The sequence below is a fragment of the Macrobrachium nipponense genome, chromosome 42 (assembly GCF_015104395.2).
Source record: "Macrobrachium nipponense isolate FS-2020 chromosome 42, ASM1510439v2, whole genome shotgun sequence".
NCBI classification, from domain to species: Eukaryota; Metazoa; Arthropoda; class Malacostraca; order Decapoda; family Palaemonidae; genus Macrobrachium; species Macrobrachium nipponense.
Window position 1 is genome coordinate 20,271,364 of NC_061103.1, and position 16,547 is coordinate 20,287,910.

General features: G+C 35.5%; 2 protein-coding genes across 2 annotated transcripts in view; one reads left to right on the plus strand and one right to left on the minus strand.

Annotated features, from left to right (window-relative positions):
• LOC135213002 (gastrula zinc finger protein XlCGF8.2DB-like) overlaps positions 1-16,547 on the plus strand; it is a 105,813-nt gene that overhangs the window by 62,011 nt on the left and 27,255 nt on the right. The gene's annotated exons all lie outside the window — the stretch shown is intronic.
• Positions 14,237-15,938, minus strand: LOC135213292 (gastrula zinc finger protein XlCGF57.1-like). The gene is made up of 2 exons (XM_064247272.1): positions 15,882-15,938; positions 14,237-14,686 (listed from the first exon to the last, which is right to left on the minus strand). The coding sequence occupies exons 1-2, from the start codon at positions 15,936-15,938 to the stop codon at positions 14,237-14,239; spliced, it is 507 nt and encodes a 168-aa protein (XP_064103342.1).

Genomic DNA, 16,547 nt, shown 5'->3' on the forward strand with positions numbered 1-16,547 from the left:
ATTGCTCCTAATAGGAAGCCAGTCACAAGTTTCATAAGGCGTGCTTACCATGCTTATTTTGGTATTAAACTTGGTGACCAGGATAAAGCTTGGGCGCCACACATGGTGTGCAAGGCATGCACCGAGACTCTACGTGGGTGGACCAATGGCAAGAGGAGTCTGAACTTTGAATTCCCATGGTTTGGAGGGAGCCGACAAACCATGTCACTGACTGCTACTTCTGCGCTGTTGATGTGACTGGGATCAACAGTAAGAACCGGGGCAGCCTCAAGTATCCTGATCTTCAATCAGCACGTAGTCCTGTAGTTCACTGTGACGAAATTCCAGTGCCTATCTTCGGAAAACTTCTTGACATTAGTGACGAAGATGCCTCCAGTATTGAAGGACATGAAGAAGAAGAAGAAGTGGTTCTTGAAGATGATGCTCCACATCCACTTTCCCAAAAGGAGTTGAATGATCTAGTTCGCGACCTCAGCTTGTCAAAGGACTCTGCCGAACTTTTGGCATCCACACTGAAGGAAAAAAAACTCCTCTCTTACAGTGCTCGCATCAGCTTCTTCCGCAACAGGCATCAAGAGTACCTCCGTTTTTTCTCTGAAGAGAAGGACTTGGTGTACTGTGCAGATATTGCGCAGCTTCTGCTCAAGCTTGGAGTGCCACAGTACGAACCCAAAGATTGGAGACTGTTCATTGACAGCAGCAAGCGATCACTGAAATGTGTTCTGCTACACAACGGCAACCAGTTTGCCTCTATACCCCTGGCTCACTCGACTACACTTAAGGAGAAGTATGAAGCGGTGAAGTATGTGCTGGAGAAAATTGGTTATGGTCAGCAGAAGTGGTTTATGTGTGTTGACCTGAAGATGGTGAACTTTTTGTTGGGACAACAGTCTGGCTTCACCAAGTACCCATGTTTTCTGTGCATGTGGGATAGTAGGGACCGTGCTCAGCATTACACGAAGAAGGACTGGCTGTGCGGAAGGAATTGGTGCCTTGCAAAGAAAGGAACGTCATCAACGACCCTTTGGTGGACAGAGACAGAATACTCTTCCCACCGCTGCACATCAAGCTCGGCTTAATCAAGCAGTTCACCAAGGCTCTGGACAAGGATGGTGACTGCTTCACTTACTTGTGCCAGGCTTTTCCAAGATTGACCATGGAGAAGTTGAAAGCTGGCATCTTTGACGGTCCTCAGATCCGTCAGCTCATCAGAGATCCAGAGTTCGAAAACTCAATGAACAAAGTGGAACTGGAAGCGTGGAAGGCATTTGTTTTGGTAGTGAAGAACTTTCTTGGCAACAATAAGGCCAGAAACTACGCAGAACTTGTCAACAACATGCTGACTGCTTTCGGAAACCTGGGCTGCAACATGAGCGTCAAGATGCACTACTTATTTTCACATATGGACCGGTTTCCTGAGAACCTGGGTTCAATGAGTGACGAGAAGGGGGAGAGATTCCATCAGGACATGAAAGAGATGGAGACCAGGTATCAGGGTCGCTGGGACACAGTCATGATGGCTGACTACTGTTGGACTCTGAAGAGAGACCTCCCTGCCGCTGAGCATTCCAGGAGTTCGAAGAAACGGAAGTTCAAGCTCTGAAGTTTGAAAAATGGTGAAGCAACATGCAATTTATGTGTACTTACCTTTATCAATACCCACCATTCAGTTTACAGTAATCGATGTTTCTATCAGGTAATCAATATATGTTGTTGGAAAAACATTTTTTTCTCTTAAAAACATATTTAGGATGATATGTGTTGACAAAAATCAGCTGATAATGCCACAAAATTGCAATCGATTTTGTCACAAGATCTGACTTTTTTCAAATCAACTTAGCACAAAAACCTGACCTGATGGAGAGAAACAGATGCCATTTCCTGATTCAGCCGTGCAAAAATACCCTAAATCAGTTGTAGAAATCTAGACAACATTAAAAAAGTAAAAAATTGTTGCCCAGTGATATATATATGTTGTTCAAAGAGTAGGCTGAGGTATGTGGAAACGGAAATTGACAGTAAAAAGTTTCAAAGGTGTAACAGGAGGAAAACATTGCAGTTGCACTATGAATCAATTGTTCAGAGGGTGTGGAAAGTAAGATGGAAGAAAGAGAATATGAAAGGAAGTACAGTATAAGGAACAAAAGTGGTTGCAGCTAAGGGCCGAGGGGACTCTGCATAGAACCTTAAGTAATGCCTACATTGCACTGCATGGGGTGCACTGATAGCACTAACCCCTATGGGGAGCAAGAGTTGTTCATCATTCTTCTGTTACATAAATGCAGTTTAGAAGGGATATTATATAAAAAAAAGGAGACCCAAGGTTGTGCAAATAATTTAATGAGAATTCTAACATACAACTGGATTATAACAAAATGAACCACATCACCTAATATTAAAGTGTAATCAAGTATGTGGGCAAAACAAATCATAAATGAAGAAACAAACAGAGATTTGTTACTATTACAAAGTGTTTGACTTAAGCCCAAAATGTATTGCTCTAACCTAATCAGGTTACCCTATCCCACTCATCAGCTGCCTTTGCAGTTGATACTAAGCCTAATCTTAACACAGTCAGTTTACCATATTCCTTGCTTGCAGTTAGATAGTCTTAAGATCCTCAAGTTTCATGCCCTTGCTTTAAGAGATATCATGACCCAACATAATTTTTGTCATTCTCAGAAATTAGTTCTCAATGTACAAGCTCTGCTTTGTTGTATACCATCAACTAATATGCCACGCATACCCTGACTTACAATGGTCCCTCACTTTGTGTCTGAACTTACTTTCTCATGATAGCCAGTTTGGAATAAAATGACTTGAGAGGTTTATGCTGGTTACCACCATTTATCTGAGTAAAAAAATGGATGTTAAGCAAAATTTACAGCACATAATACACATGGGGATAAAAAGAATATATACAACTCATTTGGAAGTGTTTCACCTTATATAAATGTTAATGGTTGTTTCATAATCCTCAGTAAAAACGGAGCGACTGATGTTACGCAAACTTCAATGGTAGCCTACTAATAAATAATTATGCCAGTGAAACACAAGTTTAAACTGCCTTTTTGGTAGCGATTAAAGAACTACAATTCTTATTTACCCTTGTTTCACTTTCTCATGCACCTTCCAAGCAAGGCAGCTTATGAATGAAGTTTATGCAAAGGAAGGGCACTGCTCATATACTTTATAGTTTACAAAAGATTTTTCTTTCAATTTTAATACTATAGTATTTATACAAAGTATAAACAATCATTTTACATATAACAGATAGCTTTCTGGTCAAAAAGTAACCAAGAACTACCTAGCTTTCAGCCTCAAATCCTCTAGTAATTGACTCAGGACAACAGGAATGTGAATGAATTCATGGTCCCCTAAGATCGTAAAATGTCTTATCTCAAAGGTTTCAACATCCTCAGAACACAGAGAAAGCATTCATTCAAATGCTGTGAAGTCGGCTCCATTTTTTACCAATTTATTTTCATGAATGTGTATCCTAATTTACAAATTTATGCAGAAATTACAAAAAATGCATAAATGATTAAAAGTCTCTACAAATACTACTGTGGCCATGTATGCAGTCGTCCATTCATTGTTTCAATGAAGAGGGCAAATTGTCCTAAAATATGCAATACCACAAACATTATTATGGCATAAAGTCAGTGTAATGTGTTAATTGTTTCAGTGATTTGAAAATATCCTTAAATACAAACAGTCAAAAAATAATTTTAGTAATGAACAATGATTAAATAAACTTAAAAATTTGTTTCATGGCTACATATGCAATTAAGTTGTCTTTCCAGATTTCCAGCACAAAGCAATGCATTTTAATTTTTTATGAAAATTACTGGATATAATATCTTTCAATATACAGAATAAATCATTGCAGTAACTAAAATTTCCTCAAAACTCTTAAAAATGTTAAAATGGGATACATGATGATGGAAGTCAAATGCCACACTGTTTTTGTTCAATGAACCATACTCCAAAAGTTTGGGATGTCATTGCAGAAGGTTTAATGCCAGTGCTACTGTACAATACTCCAGCTACTCAATTTTTTACATATACAATATTAAATATTTTATTATTATATTACTTTTAACAGAAAATTTGCAAGGGATGAGCAAAATCTTGTAAATATAAAACAGAAACCTTAAATCTTCAAGGGTAAGAGGTTTTAAAAGAAAGCACAGGAAAAATATTTCAATAAGAATGTCTTTTACATACTTTCAAAATGGTGTTTAAAGGTATTTCAATAAGCATGCCTTTTACATACTTTCAAAATGGTATTTAAGATGACATACTAATAACATGAAAATATATATCTGATTATGACAATACTGGAAGAGCCAATTAAACTGCCAAAATGGCACTCGTACTCGAGTGAAAAACTTACTTCCTCTCTAAGATAACACAAGAAATTTTGAAAAAACATCAGATTGGAAAGGTGAACTATTAATGGGAAGACGAAGGACATACATCTTTTTGTAACAAAAAGAAAAAAAATAAGGCATAAGATGTGGCTAGGCCACTAACCAGTACAATCAGCTTTAGTAGAATTAAAGATAGTCTGACTTACATTGGAAGTTTGTACCAAAAAATTAACTTAAAGGATATAGAAATGAGAATCTGTCTCATCATAACAATCAAACTTGACATGAGCTTATAGGACATGAGCTTATAGGACCTCTATGGAAACAAAAACAAATCTATTTCATATGTTCACATCAGTGGTCACATGATCATGATAACTAGTTTTCTAAACTATGGGACCTGTGAGTCAAACCATCTTTTAATCACAGGTCAAAACACCAGTGATAATCACAGCTGTGGGTACAACCATAATGACCCTAGCATATCCATTGCCAGACTTAGAATTTGCCCTTGTCCATTTGCGCCCAAAATTTTATCATTATGTCATCCTTGTCCAAGGCACATACAATGGAACTCTTAGTGATCCAAAACTCAGTGTCTAGTCATTTCCCATCACAAACCATGAGTGTAGCTTACCCAGTCATCTGGCTGGCTGACAATGAACTTAGTTTTCTTCATTGGACGTGGATGAAGCAAATCTTTTATTTTCCACAATCAAAAAGCCATCAATCCATGAAACCAGTTGAGTGCTACTTCTGACTGTGAATAAGGCATGGAATCTAATTTACATGTTGCTGCCTTGCACTTCCTAAATTGATTACTAGAAAAGGTTCCTGCATGAAAAAAGTTCCTGTATACCATAGCATAATCACAAGTACTAGGAGCAGAAGAGGGCTCACCATTTAGTAAATCTGGTCTGTAAAGTGGCATAAAATTATGCATCTCTTACCCATGTCAAATAAGTTACAACTGGCATTCATAAAGGCTGAATATTGTGTCAGAAGTTAAAACTTGATGGTGGAAACTCTTACGAATAATGAAACCCCAGGCATGCTTCCTTTCCTTCCCCAAGTGGTCAAAGCAGTGGAAGTCCCTTTTACATGCATTTGCTGCCTCCCTCACAAGTATGGCCTTGTTATATAAGTTCCAGAACATGTAATATGTACTTTAAGACAAATCATTGACTATTTTTTTTATTAGCAACATTTTACTGTACACAAGTCAAGTCCCTCACCATCAGCACTCATAAGGACTGGGAGTCTGGGTCAGATAACTTGAATGGATGTAATAAATAAAGCATGCTGCATTTATATTTAAACTGGTTAGTGGTTTTGTCCAAATGCTGATCCTTCCATACTAAATGTCTTTCTGCTTTCCTTGAGTCAACTGTCATAAAGTTCAGCAGAGAAGTAGCAATGTCATAAAGTTCAGCTGAGAAGTAGCAATGTTACTCAGTTTACAGACACCTACAGTGTTGTCCCACAGGCTGAAGCCACTAGAGTATCTTATGATACTTCAACAATAATGTACATTTACTACCGTCATTATTCATATTTGCTGCTGGAAGAACCCGTTTCCCTCAGCTGACTATCTTGTATCTAGCTTTTACATGGTCCTAGTCTGGGCAATAAAACACTTGCTGTGATTGGACATCATGACCAGTAGATTAACAATGGCCTGTCTGGGATTGTAAATTTCACTCTTACGTTGGTACCAGACACAGCTTTAGGTTTGAGCAAATTGTAAGTTAGCCACAATGAAAAGTCGGCATAGAGAGAGACTTTCTCATCTCCAAGTTGCTACTTGATCTTCCCTGCTAATAGCCATACCATAGTGAGACCACCAAAATCATAATCTGAGTTTTAGCAATGATTAAAAGCAAGATTGATGCCTTTACATATTCTTATAATTTTTGTGTCTCCTTGGTCACCCTAGGACTTAAGGTATACAATCCATTTGTGTTACTTCCCAGCTAATATGTATGTACTTGTATATATGACATGATTCTCTTAAAACACAATTAATCTCCAGCAAAATGTAAGACTATCATGAATATCAATATCCAGATTAAAATGTTGGAGCCCTTTTTGCAAGGTCCCTCTAATACATATGTACAGGACTTGTACTTTGACCCATTTTCAATTGTAAACAGCTTATTAGCAACAAAAAGCAAACATATTTGTACTAGCATATTTAAGTTAATGTACACTCGACAAGAAAACTGAAGATACAGTTTTCATTATCTTTCGTTCATCAACCAATTTCCCATTTGTTTTTACTCAAAAGAGATAATTTACTCAAGAATACGAAAATATACTGCAAATTATATCATATAAGTTTAAAACTGCAAAACAAAACCGTTCAGATACTTAAAAACACGATATATGTCCGAAGTAATTGGAATTTCTCAGATGGATTCGTTCATAGAGATCTGGTAGATAGAATGCGAATTTCTGATTTTAGTACTATGTATCACGACGACAATATTTACTCGTTTTGCTTCATGAACGGGGATATATTGCATCATCGTAAGTGGTGAATGCAATTATTTTAGTTTCTATAAACTTATGTTTGTATTCCAAAGCGATTAAAGTTAGCTGATGTCAATGGCACTCAATTTTGCGACGGCTAAGGTAGCTTGAACAAATCTAGTTGCATCCGCAAGAGCGTTTTCTATGATGTGAGAAGGAGCCCTAGAACTTCCAGCGGGAAAGCGCAAGTCACTGGATACTGGCTAACGTAACGGATTTCACACTTTGATTACTTTGACGTTGACACGGATCGAATGCTAGTTGTTGTTTACAAAGCTACTGTCTGTAAACATAAATCTTAATCAAGGTTAAAGTAGCATGTCAGCTCAAAGATTTTCTGGCTATATGCTTCCATTACAAAGCAGTTCATAGTAGCCTACAGCCCTACACGACTGCATTTCTTTGCCGCGAAGCTGAAAGATCTCCCACGATATAAAACTTTAATTGCCTGTGCAATACATATTGAGTTATTTGTGGTAATAAATATTTTTACTTAACAGAGTTTTTCGTGAATGATTTGTGGATGAAACCCGATTCTCAAAAGTAAAAGACTATATCAAGAGAGCAAGAATGACCGTACCATGTCTAAAATTTTCCGTCTTTTTACAATCTCTGAATGCTACGGCAACTGTCGAATGTAATCAAGATTAGGGTATGAATTTCTTAAAGAATTAACTTGGATATTATGATCCTTCAAATTTTATCTAGCATAGTGCAGCACGATCTTGGCAGTCATATCATATCGCGCAGCATAGGTCTATCGACAGAGATATAATTCATTATGTTTTCTTCTGCCTTTCCCCCGTTACAAGTCCGTCACCTGTACTATAATTCTCTCTCTCTCTCTCTAAAAATATTATCACTCAATCTCTCAAAGTAAATATAATGAATTAAGTATCTCTATAGATAGGCCTTATGCTCTCTCTCTCTCTCTCTCTCTCTCTCTCCTTTTGAAACATTTGAAAAAATATTATCACTTAATCTCTCAAAGTAAATATAATGAATTAAGTGTCTTTATCGATAGGCCTATGCTTGCGCGCTCTCTCTCTATCTTCAAAATATTTCATTCTTTACTGTATTGTTCCTCATGATTTCTACAAGCACTGCCCAAATTTTAAAACACTTTCTCTCATTGTTTAAGTTCCGTCTTTAATTACATATAAATGTTACGCCAGTTTAGTGTCAAACATTACTTATAAGTAAGGTTTCACAGTAGGTTTTAAAAAAGGATGATCGATATTCTACCCTGAACTGACGTTACCAAAACCAACATTAACGAATAACATAGAGCCTGTTTCTACATTCAAGTATAAATGATAACTAGGTACCCTCAACGAATCTTTATGGTGTAAAGTTGATGATCTAGAAAGCAACAAACGCTATGATTTTGAAGCTCCGCCCCCTTTCAAGAGTTGCCAGGTGTGGCATTTATTGAACAATATATGTCCGAAGATTAAAAAAAACTGTATCTTAACTTTCCTTGCCGAGTGTACATGGCAAGATACAATTGGCTAAATGCAAAGATCTACATTGTATACACAAAGAAAAGTTATTGACAGGTAGTAAATCACAACAAAAATTGATATTTGCTCTACACCAAAAACAAAACTAATGTTAAACAGTGGATAAAGAAAATGCTACTTAGAGGAAGAACTCATGGTAACCGATAATCCCAGCATTATACTTATGCATAAAATGCCTCATTTCTGGATAGTCTATTTAGTGTAAAGGAAATGGCTTGTATACCTACAGAAACATGCCTTCTCTTGCCAATATTCTGTTGAAATTTCAATGGATATATATTCTAAAAATTTATTATTTCCTGGTATTACTATATTATTTTCCAAAACAAACTTAAATTTTTAATGTGCTTACTATACCAACAGGTGGGGAAATGGACTTAAATTTAAAAGCAACAATTTCTAAACCAGAGATTAATGGTCTATACAGTAAGCAAATAATTCCATTGTAGCAGGATGGTCCTTTTGAAGGATAAGGATGTGGAAACTCATTGAACATACTAAGAATAATTATTGATCAACTCACCATGTGAAATCATATTGTAATTGCACACTTTACACTTGCTCTTCTCTGGACCCTAAGCTTGAATAACTTTAGCAATATGAAAGATAGAGCTTTGCAATTGGTAACAGAAGACTATTAGGGGAAATGTAAAAATGACATTTTATAATAAAATTTTGCTGTACACTTACCAAGTAGTTACATAGCTATTAGTTTCCATTCAACTGCAGCTTTAGATTTTGAAATTTGTTGTAGTATTCTTTTTGTTTTTGGTGTAGGTAACTGACCCAGCCCACAAATACGATGGCCAAATTACTAGCTCTTACTGAATGTGTCATGTAATGCATAGGGTTAGGAAGTGTAAAAAAACTTGACTTAAAAGCATGAACATAAAATATAACCATGATATAGAAAATTTTTAAAGTTATTTTTTCTTTTTTCATAAGTAGATCAGCCTACACTTCCATATATGGAGGATTCAATGCACATCTCATGCTTCGGCTGGTGTATGAATTTTCTGAATCCGACAGTGAGTGAAGATGAAGTGCGAGTAATCAAGGCTACATGCCTAGCCACCACCACATTCTCGTATTAAGGCATCAAGGTAAGTATATAAGTATAGGTGGGCTGGCATGCTCAAGTCCAGTACTGAATACCCCTTCTACTATGGAGTTATGCATAAACAAAACGGATATATACTAAAGTATGGTTTTCCTCAATGACTAATTACATGTAACTAAGAGATAAATCCTGTGGGAACTTTCCCAAGGTAGACAAATAAATTAAAACAGCATCATTTTGCGTGTAAGTACATTCCACCACAATGTCCCACCCTTCTTGGAAACAAAGGGATGAAGCATCATCACATCTGCTTTAGACTTGTCCTAGTTACCTGTTGTGAACCCTTAGTGGAATGGTAAAAAAATATCAATATGCACGTCCTCAGGCTAGGTAAACTTTTGAGGTTGGCCAATTTACAGAAAAAAACACAGCAATGAAAAGAGGAAGATATGCAAATGCACATGGTGAAAGGAAAATAATTCTAACAAATTTTTCCCACCTTCCATGAGAAGTTGAAAATGACTACATTTCAACCCTCGTGGGACCCCTTTTACAAGACAACTGTAAATTTTACCAACTTATGTATGTTTTTTCTTATAAATAATTTTATTCTATTTTGTAAAATATAATTACAGCCCACACAATATCCAAAAGATAAGAAACAAAATCAGTAACAAATTCTTAGCATATTTGTTGAAAAATATTTACGAAAATTTAACGAGAAAGAAGATTCAGTAATTTTCTTATTTTTACATGTTTTTTTGTAATATTTCTTTGGACTTTTCTTTGCAAATTACTTTTGCAACCGACATACTATCATAAAAGACCAGAACAAAACCCAACAGTAACCCCTTGGTATATTCATGAGCAAATTTACAAAAAGGCATCATGTGAGACAGAGACGCAGTACATTTCTCCCTACAAGTCAGAAGCAGAACTGAAGTCCTGAGATGCCAGATTTGTGATTTAGCCAATGTAAAAGTTGCCATTAGTGAATTTATGGGCTATAGAAGCATTGGCACCTCTTTCCTGCCGATTCTTTCCAAATTGATGGCACTTAACCCTTAAACGGCGACTGGACGTATTTTACGTCGACATTTTTTGTCTCTCGGGTGCCGACTGGACTTATTTTACATCGACATACAAAAGTTTGTTTTTTAAAAATTCGCGTAAAAATACTTTTAGGCCTACCAGCCGAAAACTCTTGAATCACGCGCCTTGGGGGATGCTGGGAGTTCACGGATCAAGGTGTTGTTTTTTGTTTTACAATCCGTTACGCAGGCACGCAAGCGCGAATTTCTTTCTTGCCGCACTAAAAAGTATCTGTGACACATCTCGGAAATTATTTCGTCACTTTGACATAATTTTTGTACCATTTTAAATTAGCCGTTTACATGGAGTATTATATATAGAAAATGTGTGCATTTTTATGTAGAATACAACAAAAAAATACTCATGATTGTAGCTTTTATCAGTTTTGAGATATTTTCATATAAATCACGATAAGTGCCAAAATTTCAACCTTTGGAACTTTGACTCTACCGAAATGGTCAAAAAACGCAATTGTAAGCTAAAACTCTTATATTTTAGTAATATTCAATCATTTACCTTAATTTTGCAACTAATTGGAAGTCTCTAGCACAATATTTCGATTTATGGTGTATTTATGAAAAAACTTTTTCTTTACGTCCGCGCGGTAACTCTTCGAAAAAAATCATACATGCGATTGTGGTAATGTTTGCACCATTTTAAAATTAGACGTTACATAAAGTTTTATATATGGAAATGTGCGCAATTTCATGCACAATACAACTAAAAAAACAACCCATGGTTGTAGCTTTATCAATTTTGAAATATTTTCATATAAAAAATGATGTGACAAATTTTCAACTTTCGGTCAAATTTGACTCTACCGAAATGGTCGAAAAACGCAATTGTAAGCTAAAACGTTTATATTCTAGTAATATTCAATCATTTCCCTTCATTTTGCAACAAATTGAAAGTCTCTAGCACAATATTTTGATTTATGGTGAATTTATGAAAAAATAACATTTTCTTTACGTCCGTGCGGTAACTCTTCCGAAAAAATCATACGTGCGATTGTGGTAATGTTTGCACCATTTTAAATTAGCCGTTACATAATGTTTTATATATGAAAATGTGCACAGTTTCATGTAGAATACAACAATAAATAATTGAAGGTTGTAGCTTTTCTCATTTTTGAAATATTTGCATATAAATCACGATAAATAGAAAAAAAACCACGTTCGGTCATCTTGAAACAAATTCGAAGTCTCTAGCACAATATTTAGATTTATGGTGAATTAAAAAAAAAAACTTTTCTTCTCCTCCGCGCGCGGATTCTCCGCCACCAATCTCCGAAATGTGTACGTCCCATTCTCGGAATATTTGCTCCCTTTTCATATAGGCATTTCATAGAGTTTTATATATGAAAATGTGTGCAATTTCATGTAGAATAAAAAATATTTAAAGGTTGTAGCTTTTCTAATTTCCGAAATAATTGCATATAAAAAAAATATATAAAAAAATTCGACATTCGGTCAACTTTAACTCGTCAGATATGTCGAAAACTGCAATTGTAAGCCAATACTCTTACAGTATAAGTAATATTCAATCATTTGTCTTCATTTTGAAATGAAATTGGAAGTCTCTAGGACAATATTTAGATTTATGGTGAATTTAAAAAAAAAATATTTGTTTACGTCCGCACGTTACGAATTCATGCATTATTTTGTGATATATTTTCTCTGTATTGCTTTTATTGTTTTACAATGTGTTATATACCAAAATGATAGCAATTTAGTGTAAATCAACACAACAAAAAAAGGTAACTTTTTACCTTTAACCGTTTTGCGCACAGCGCGATTTGAATACAATTATATATGAAATTTCGTTTTTGCGCTATCATATATCGCATTATTTATATATGATAATGATAATTTTTTTGTTTTTTCATTTCTGATGGTTGCATACTAAACTTCAGCCAATGAAAAAAAAGGAGCGAAAAATGACTCTTAATCTTGAAAACTAAGCGCGCTGTGATTTTTTGAAAAAAATATTTTTTCCGCTTCCGCGCTCACTCCAAAACACCTCCGGCACACGGGAGACAATTTTTATTTTACCGCTTCGGCGTTTAAGGGTTAATATTGCTTCACTACAGGATCAATCTGTCTACCACCCCACACCTGTTATTACTACTCCAGAGAAGCCATCCGTCCACTAAGACTTAAAGAAAAACAAAAGGGGACATCAAGTAGGGGGCAATGGAGTTTGCTCAGTTCCAATTAAGGGTCATAAATATACTATAGGCAATCATAAGACAGGAAATAAAAACCAGAACCAACAAGGAGAGGGCTATGATAGACCATAATTTTTCAAAACAATCAATGAATGGATCCCATGAAACAAAATGAATCTTGTTGCAAAATAAAACAAAGTTGTCCTTTACCCCTTTATAGCTGAGAGATAAAATTTATTTAGTTCTTCAAAGAAATTATGAGGCTGGTCAGTGACCTCTGAGAAAAGCTATTGAGCACAACGAATTTGATGACTGATAAACAACATTTAATACAGAAGAGATTTTGAGATACTAGATGACATCCATTGACAATACTGTCTGTTTTAAATTCTGCTGGAACTCTCAAGGTATGATGATACATCGGGCATGTCAGTAGTTTAGAATACAAAAAAGGAGACATCTGCCAATCACTTATTCCGAGGTGACACACTGAGGGAAAACCTTGTCAGTCAGTCCATATAACAATGAGTAACAAGCAAGTAAATGTACAAAAAGTAGATGATCTACAAATACAAGAAACATGTACTCAATGAGCTACCAATAAGAATGACACTTAGTGCAGTAAGCAAGGCAGTGACTCCCACTACCAGGGTAACCCATCCATACTAGAATAGTCATTTTTGGTACTCACAAAGTACCTAGCTACTTTTATTTCTGAGGGTCTAGGCCTGTCTATCTGTCTACTGGCAGAATAAGGTGCATACAAAATAACAGTTTCTATTATTCATTGAAAATGACTAGCTTCTTTTGTTTCAGTCCCTTAGGATTTCCCAATGCCTTGATATGCAACCTAATGGAAATATTCTTCAACAATAACTACTTAAATATGGTTATTATTTTGTGAATTTTAGTTTACAATTCCTGATTACTTGTAACAAAATTCTCAACTGCATAAATTTCATTTGCTTATTAAGACTATTTCTAGAATTATTTTCTATAAAACCCTTTATCAAACTCTGTGCAAGTATATGGTTCTTATTTAATATTACTGAGATCTACAACTACATATTTGGAAACATTCTTTCCAAATTATATAATGTGAACAGCTTTTCTTCTGTGTGATTTCTTATGCAACATTAGGTGACTTTTCCGATAAAATGCTTTTCCACAGTCATCACACATGAATGGCTTTTCTCCAGTATGAATTTTTATGTGAGCATTGTGGTGGCTTTTTCTCAAAAATGCTTTCCACATTCATTGCAAGTGAACGGCTTCTCCCCGGTATGTATTCTCATGTGAGGTATAAGACGACTTTTCCACATAAATGCTTCGCCACACTCAGTGCAAATGAAAGGCTTTTCTCCTGTGTGAATTCGCATGTGGGATTTGAGTTCGCTTTTCAGTGAAAATGCATTTCCACATATGTTGCAATTTAACGATTTCTCTCGGGTGTGAATATTCATGTGACGTACAAGATGGCTTTTTCTTAAAAATGACTTTCACATTCCGTACAAGTGAATGGTTTTTCACCTGTATGAATTCTCATGTGAGCTTTGAGTTCACTTCTCTGAAAATATGGTTTTCCACAATCACTACACATTAATGGCTTCTTCTTAGTGTGGGCAGACCCCTCCTTCCTCAAACCATCTTTTGTTGAAAACCTTTTTTCATATAGTGTGGATGACAAAGCCTCTTTTTCTTTGTGAGTTTGCTGTTGACTTTCAAGGCAGTCTCTCTGATAAAACTGACTTTCACTCAGTTTGAAAAGTTGACTGTAACCATGCTTGGTAACTGTCCGTGATTTTACATTTCCTTCACTTCCACAGTCTTCATCACAGCTTTCCTGTTCTTCCTCATTCTCTGGTGAATCACTTTTGAATGAATACTGAACGTCATTTCCATCACCTTCAAATCGTCTGGTTCTGTCTTGATTCCCCTGTATGAATCCAAAAACACAGGGGTATCATTTGTGGCTGTACTAAGGTAACCATCCAAATCTTTACTTTCATGTTCACCTGGAGCTGGATCTGCAATTTCTACCTTTACAAGAAGTTCAGGATAGACCTCAGAATCCATTTTAGCCTTTGTCCTTAAATATTTTTACCTTTAAATACCTTTTAATCATACAAAACTGTAAATATGCTCACAATTCATTGTTTTGGGGAATGCAACTCACCTAGAAGAAATTTATGAAAACTAATTCAACTTTTTGTTAATTGCACAAGTTCATAGGTTCTACATTTTCCCCAATAAAAAATCCAAAGTATTTTACAAGAATATAAAAAAAATTTCATTGGTATAAAGCTGTGGTCTTGTATAATTCAGTTTCCTTGGAAATAACTAATTAATACACTACACAATATTCCATCATACGGGTTTCCTTAAATATAAAAATCACTTTAAAAACTACAGAAGATTTCACACTATTTAAATTTCTGACACATTACCATCTATACAAACAAATTAATTGAAAAATTTTCTTTTATTAGACTCCAAACTAAGTGAAATTACTGTAGTATAATGAAATAAAATCACTCAGAAAGATTTGAGTGTTTTTATAAGAAGAATCTGATGATCATTTTCACTGACTGGATTACTCTGAAATAAAAAGGTATACATACTATAAGGAAATCAGAGTATATGTATATATGTATAATATTTTGAACATAAAAACATTAGAGGTGTTAACATATTTGAACAAAGGCAGCACTGCTTAGTCACAATTACCACTATAAGACAGACAAAATTAATTTCTACATACAAACCCATGGCCTACAAAATGTCTAGGAGTGTAAATAAAAAAAAATTACATGACACAAACTAATATCAAAACAAAGGCAGCAGTTGATAATGTCAGATTTATAAGATAAAGATTGTTATTTTTAATGACAAAATTAATGTTAACATACAAACATGACATTTTCATAATAAAATAAAGTCTTATATATACTTACCAAGTACATAATTACATGCTACAGGCAGTCCCCAGTTATCGATGCGGGGTTCCTTTCTCGGAGGGATGCTGGTAAGTGAAAACTGCCATTAATTGAAACTTGGCAATTTATGGTGATTGTGGCGTCAAGTTTTGTTTAATGGTCACCCCCCTCAGATACTGCAAAAACACTTCTCACTGCACTTTCACTTAACACTTTATCAACAAAAGCTCTGAAGGCAACAGCTAATTCCATTATGGAATTAGCTAAACACTCAAAACTTTCTGTCAAATTGTGACTCAAGACTAGCAATGGCATAAGGATCAAAGGCATGGGAACCTGGTAAAGGAGTCAGTGGCAAAGATGAAGGAAGGCTAGAATGGGTGATACAGGAGGAGCAGGAGTGGAAGGAAAAGCACTATCCTCTATCTCTTCAGGTAAAGGAATAGTTTCAAGACTAGCTCTACATTTAGCTCTAATAGGCACCTTCCTTTTCTCATCCTTATCTAATCTGTCTAAATGAGCCTATAAAACTCTCCACTGATTATCATCCCACCCTTTACACTCTGAGCACGTTAATTCCTTAAAGCACACTTTATACACTTGGTATGGGTATCATAAACCAACTTAAGAGCAAAAAACACCATTCAAGATGAAAATACAGTAGGTACCTCGAGATACGAAAGGCTCAACTTACGAAAAATCCAAGTTACAAAAGTCAATGCGAAAAATTTTACTGCTCTCATACGAAAAGTTTTCAAGATACGAAAGGTTGTTGCTGTAAAGTCCCGAGATTCGCCCGGACCACCGAGAACAATTTTAAAACTACCCGCGCCGCCAACTGAGTAAACTCGCCACCATCCT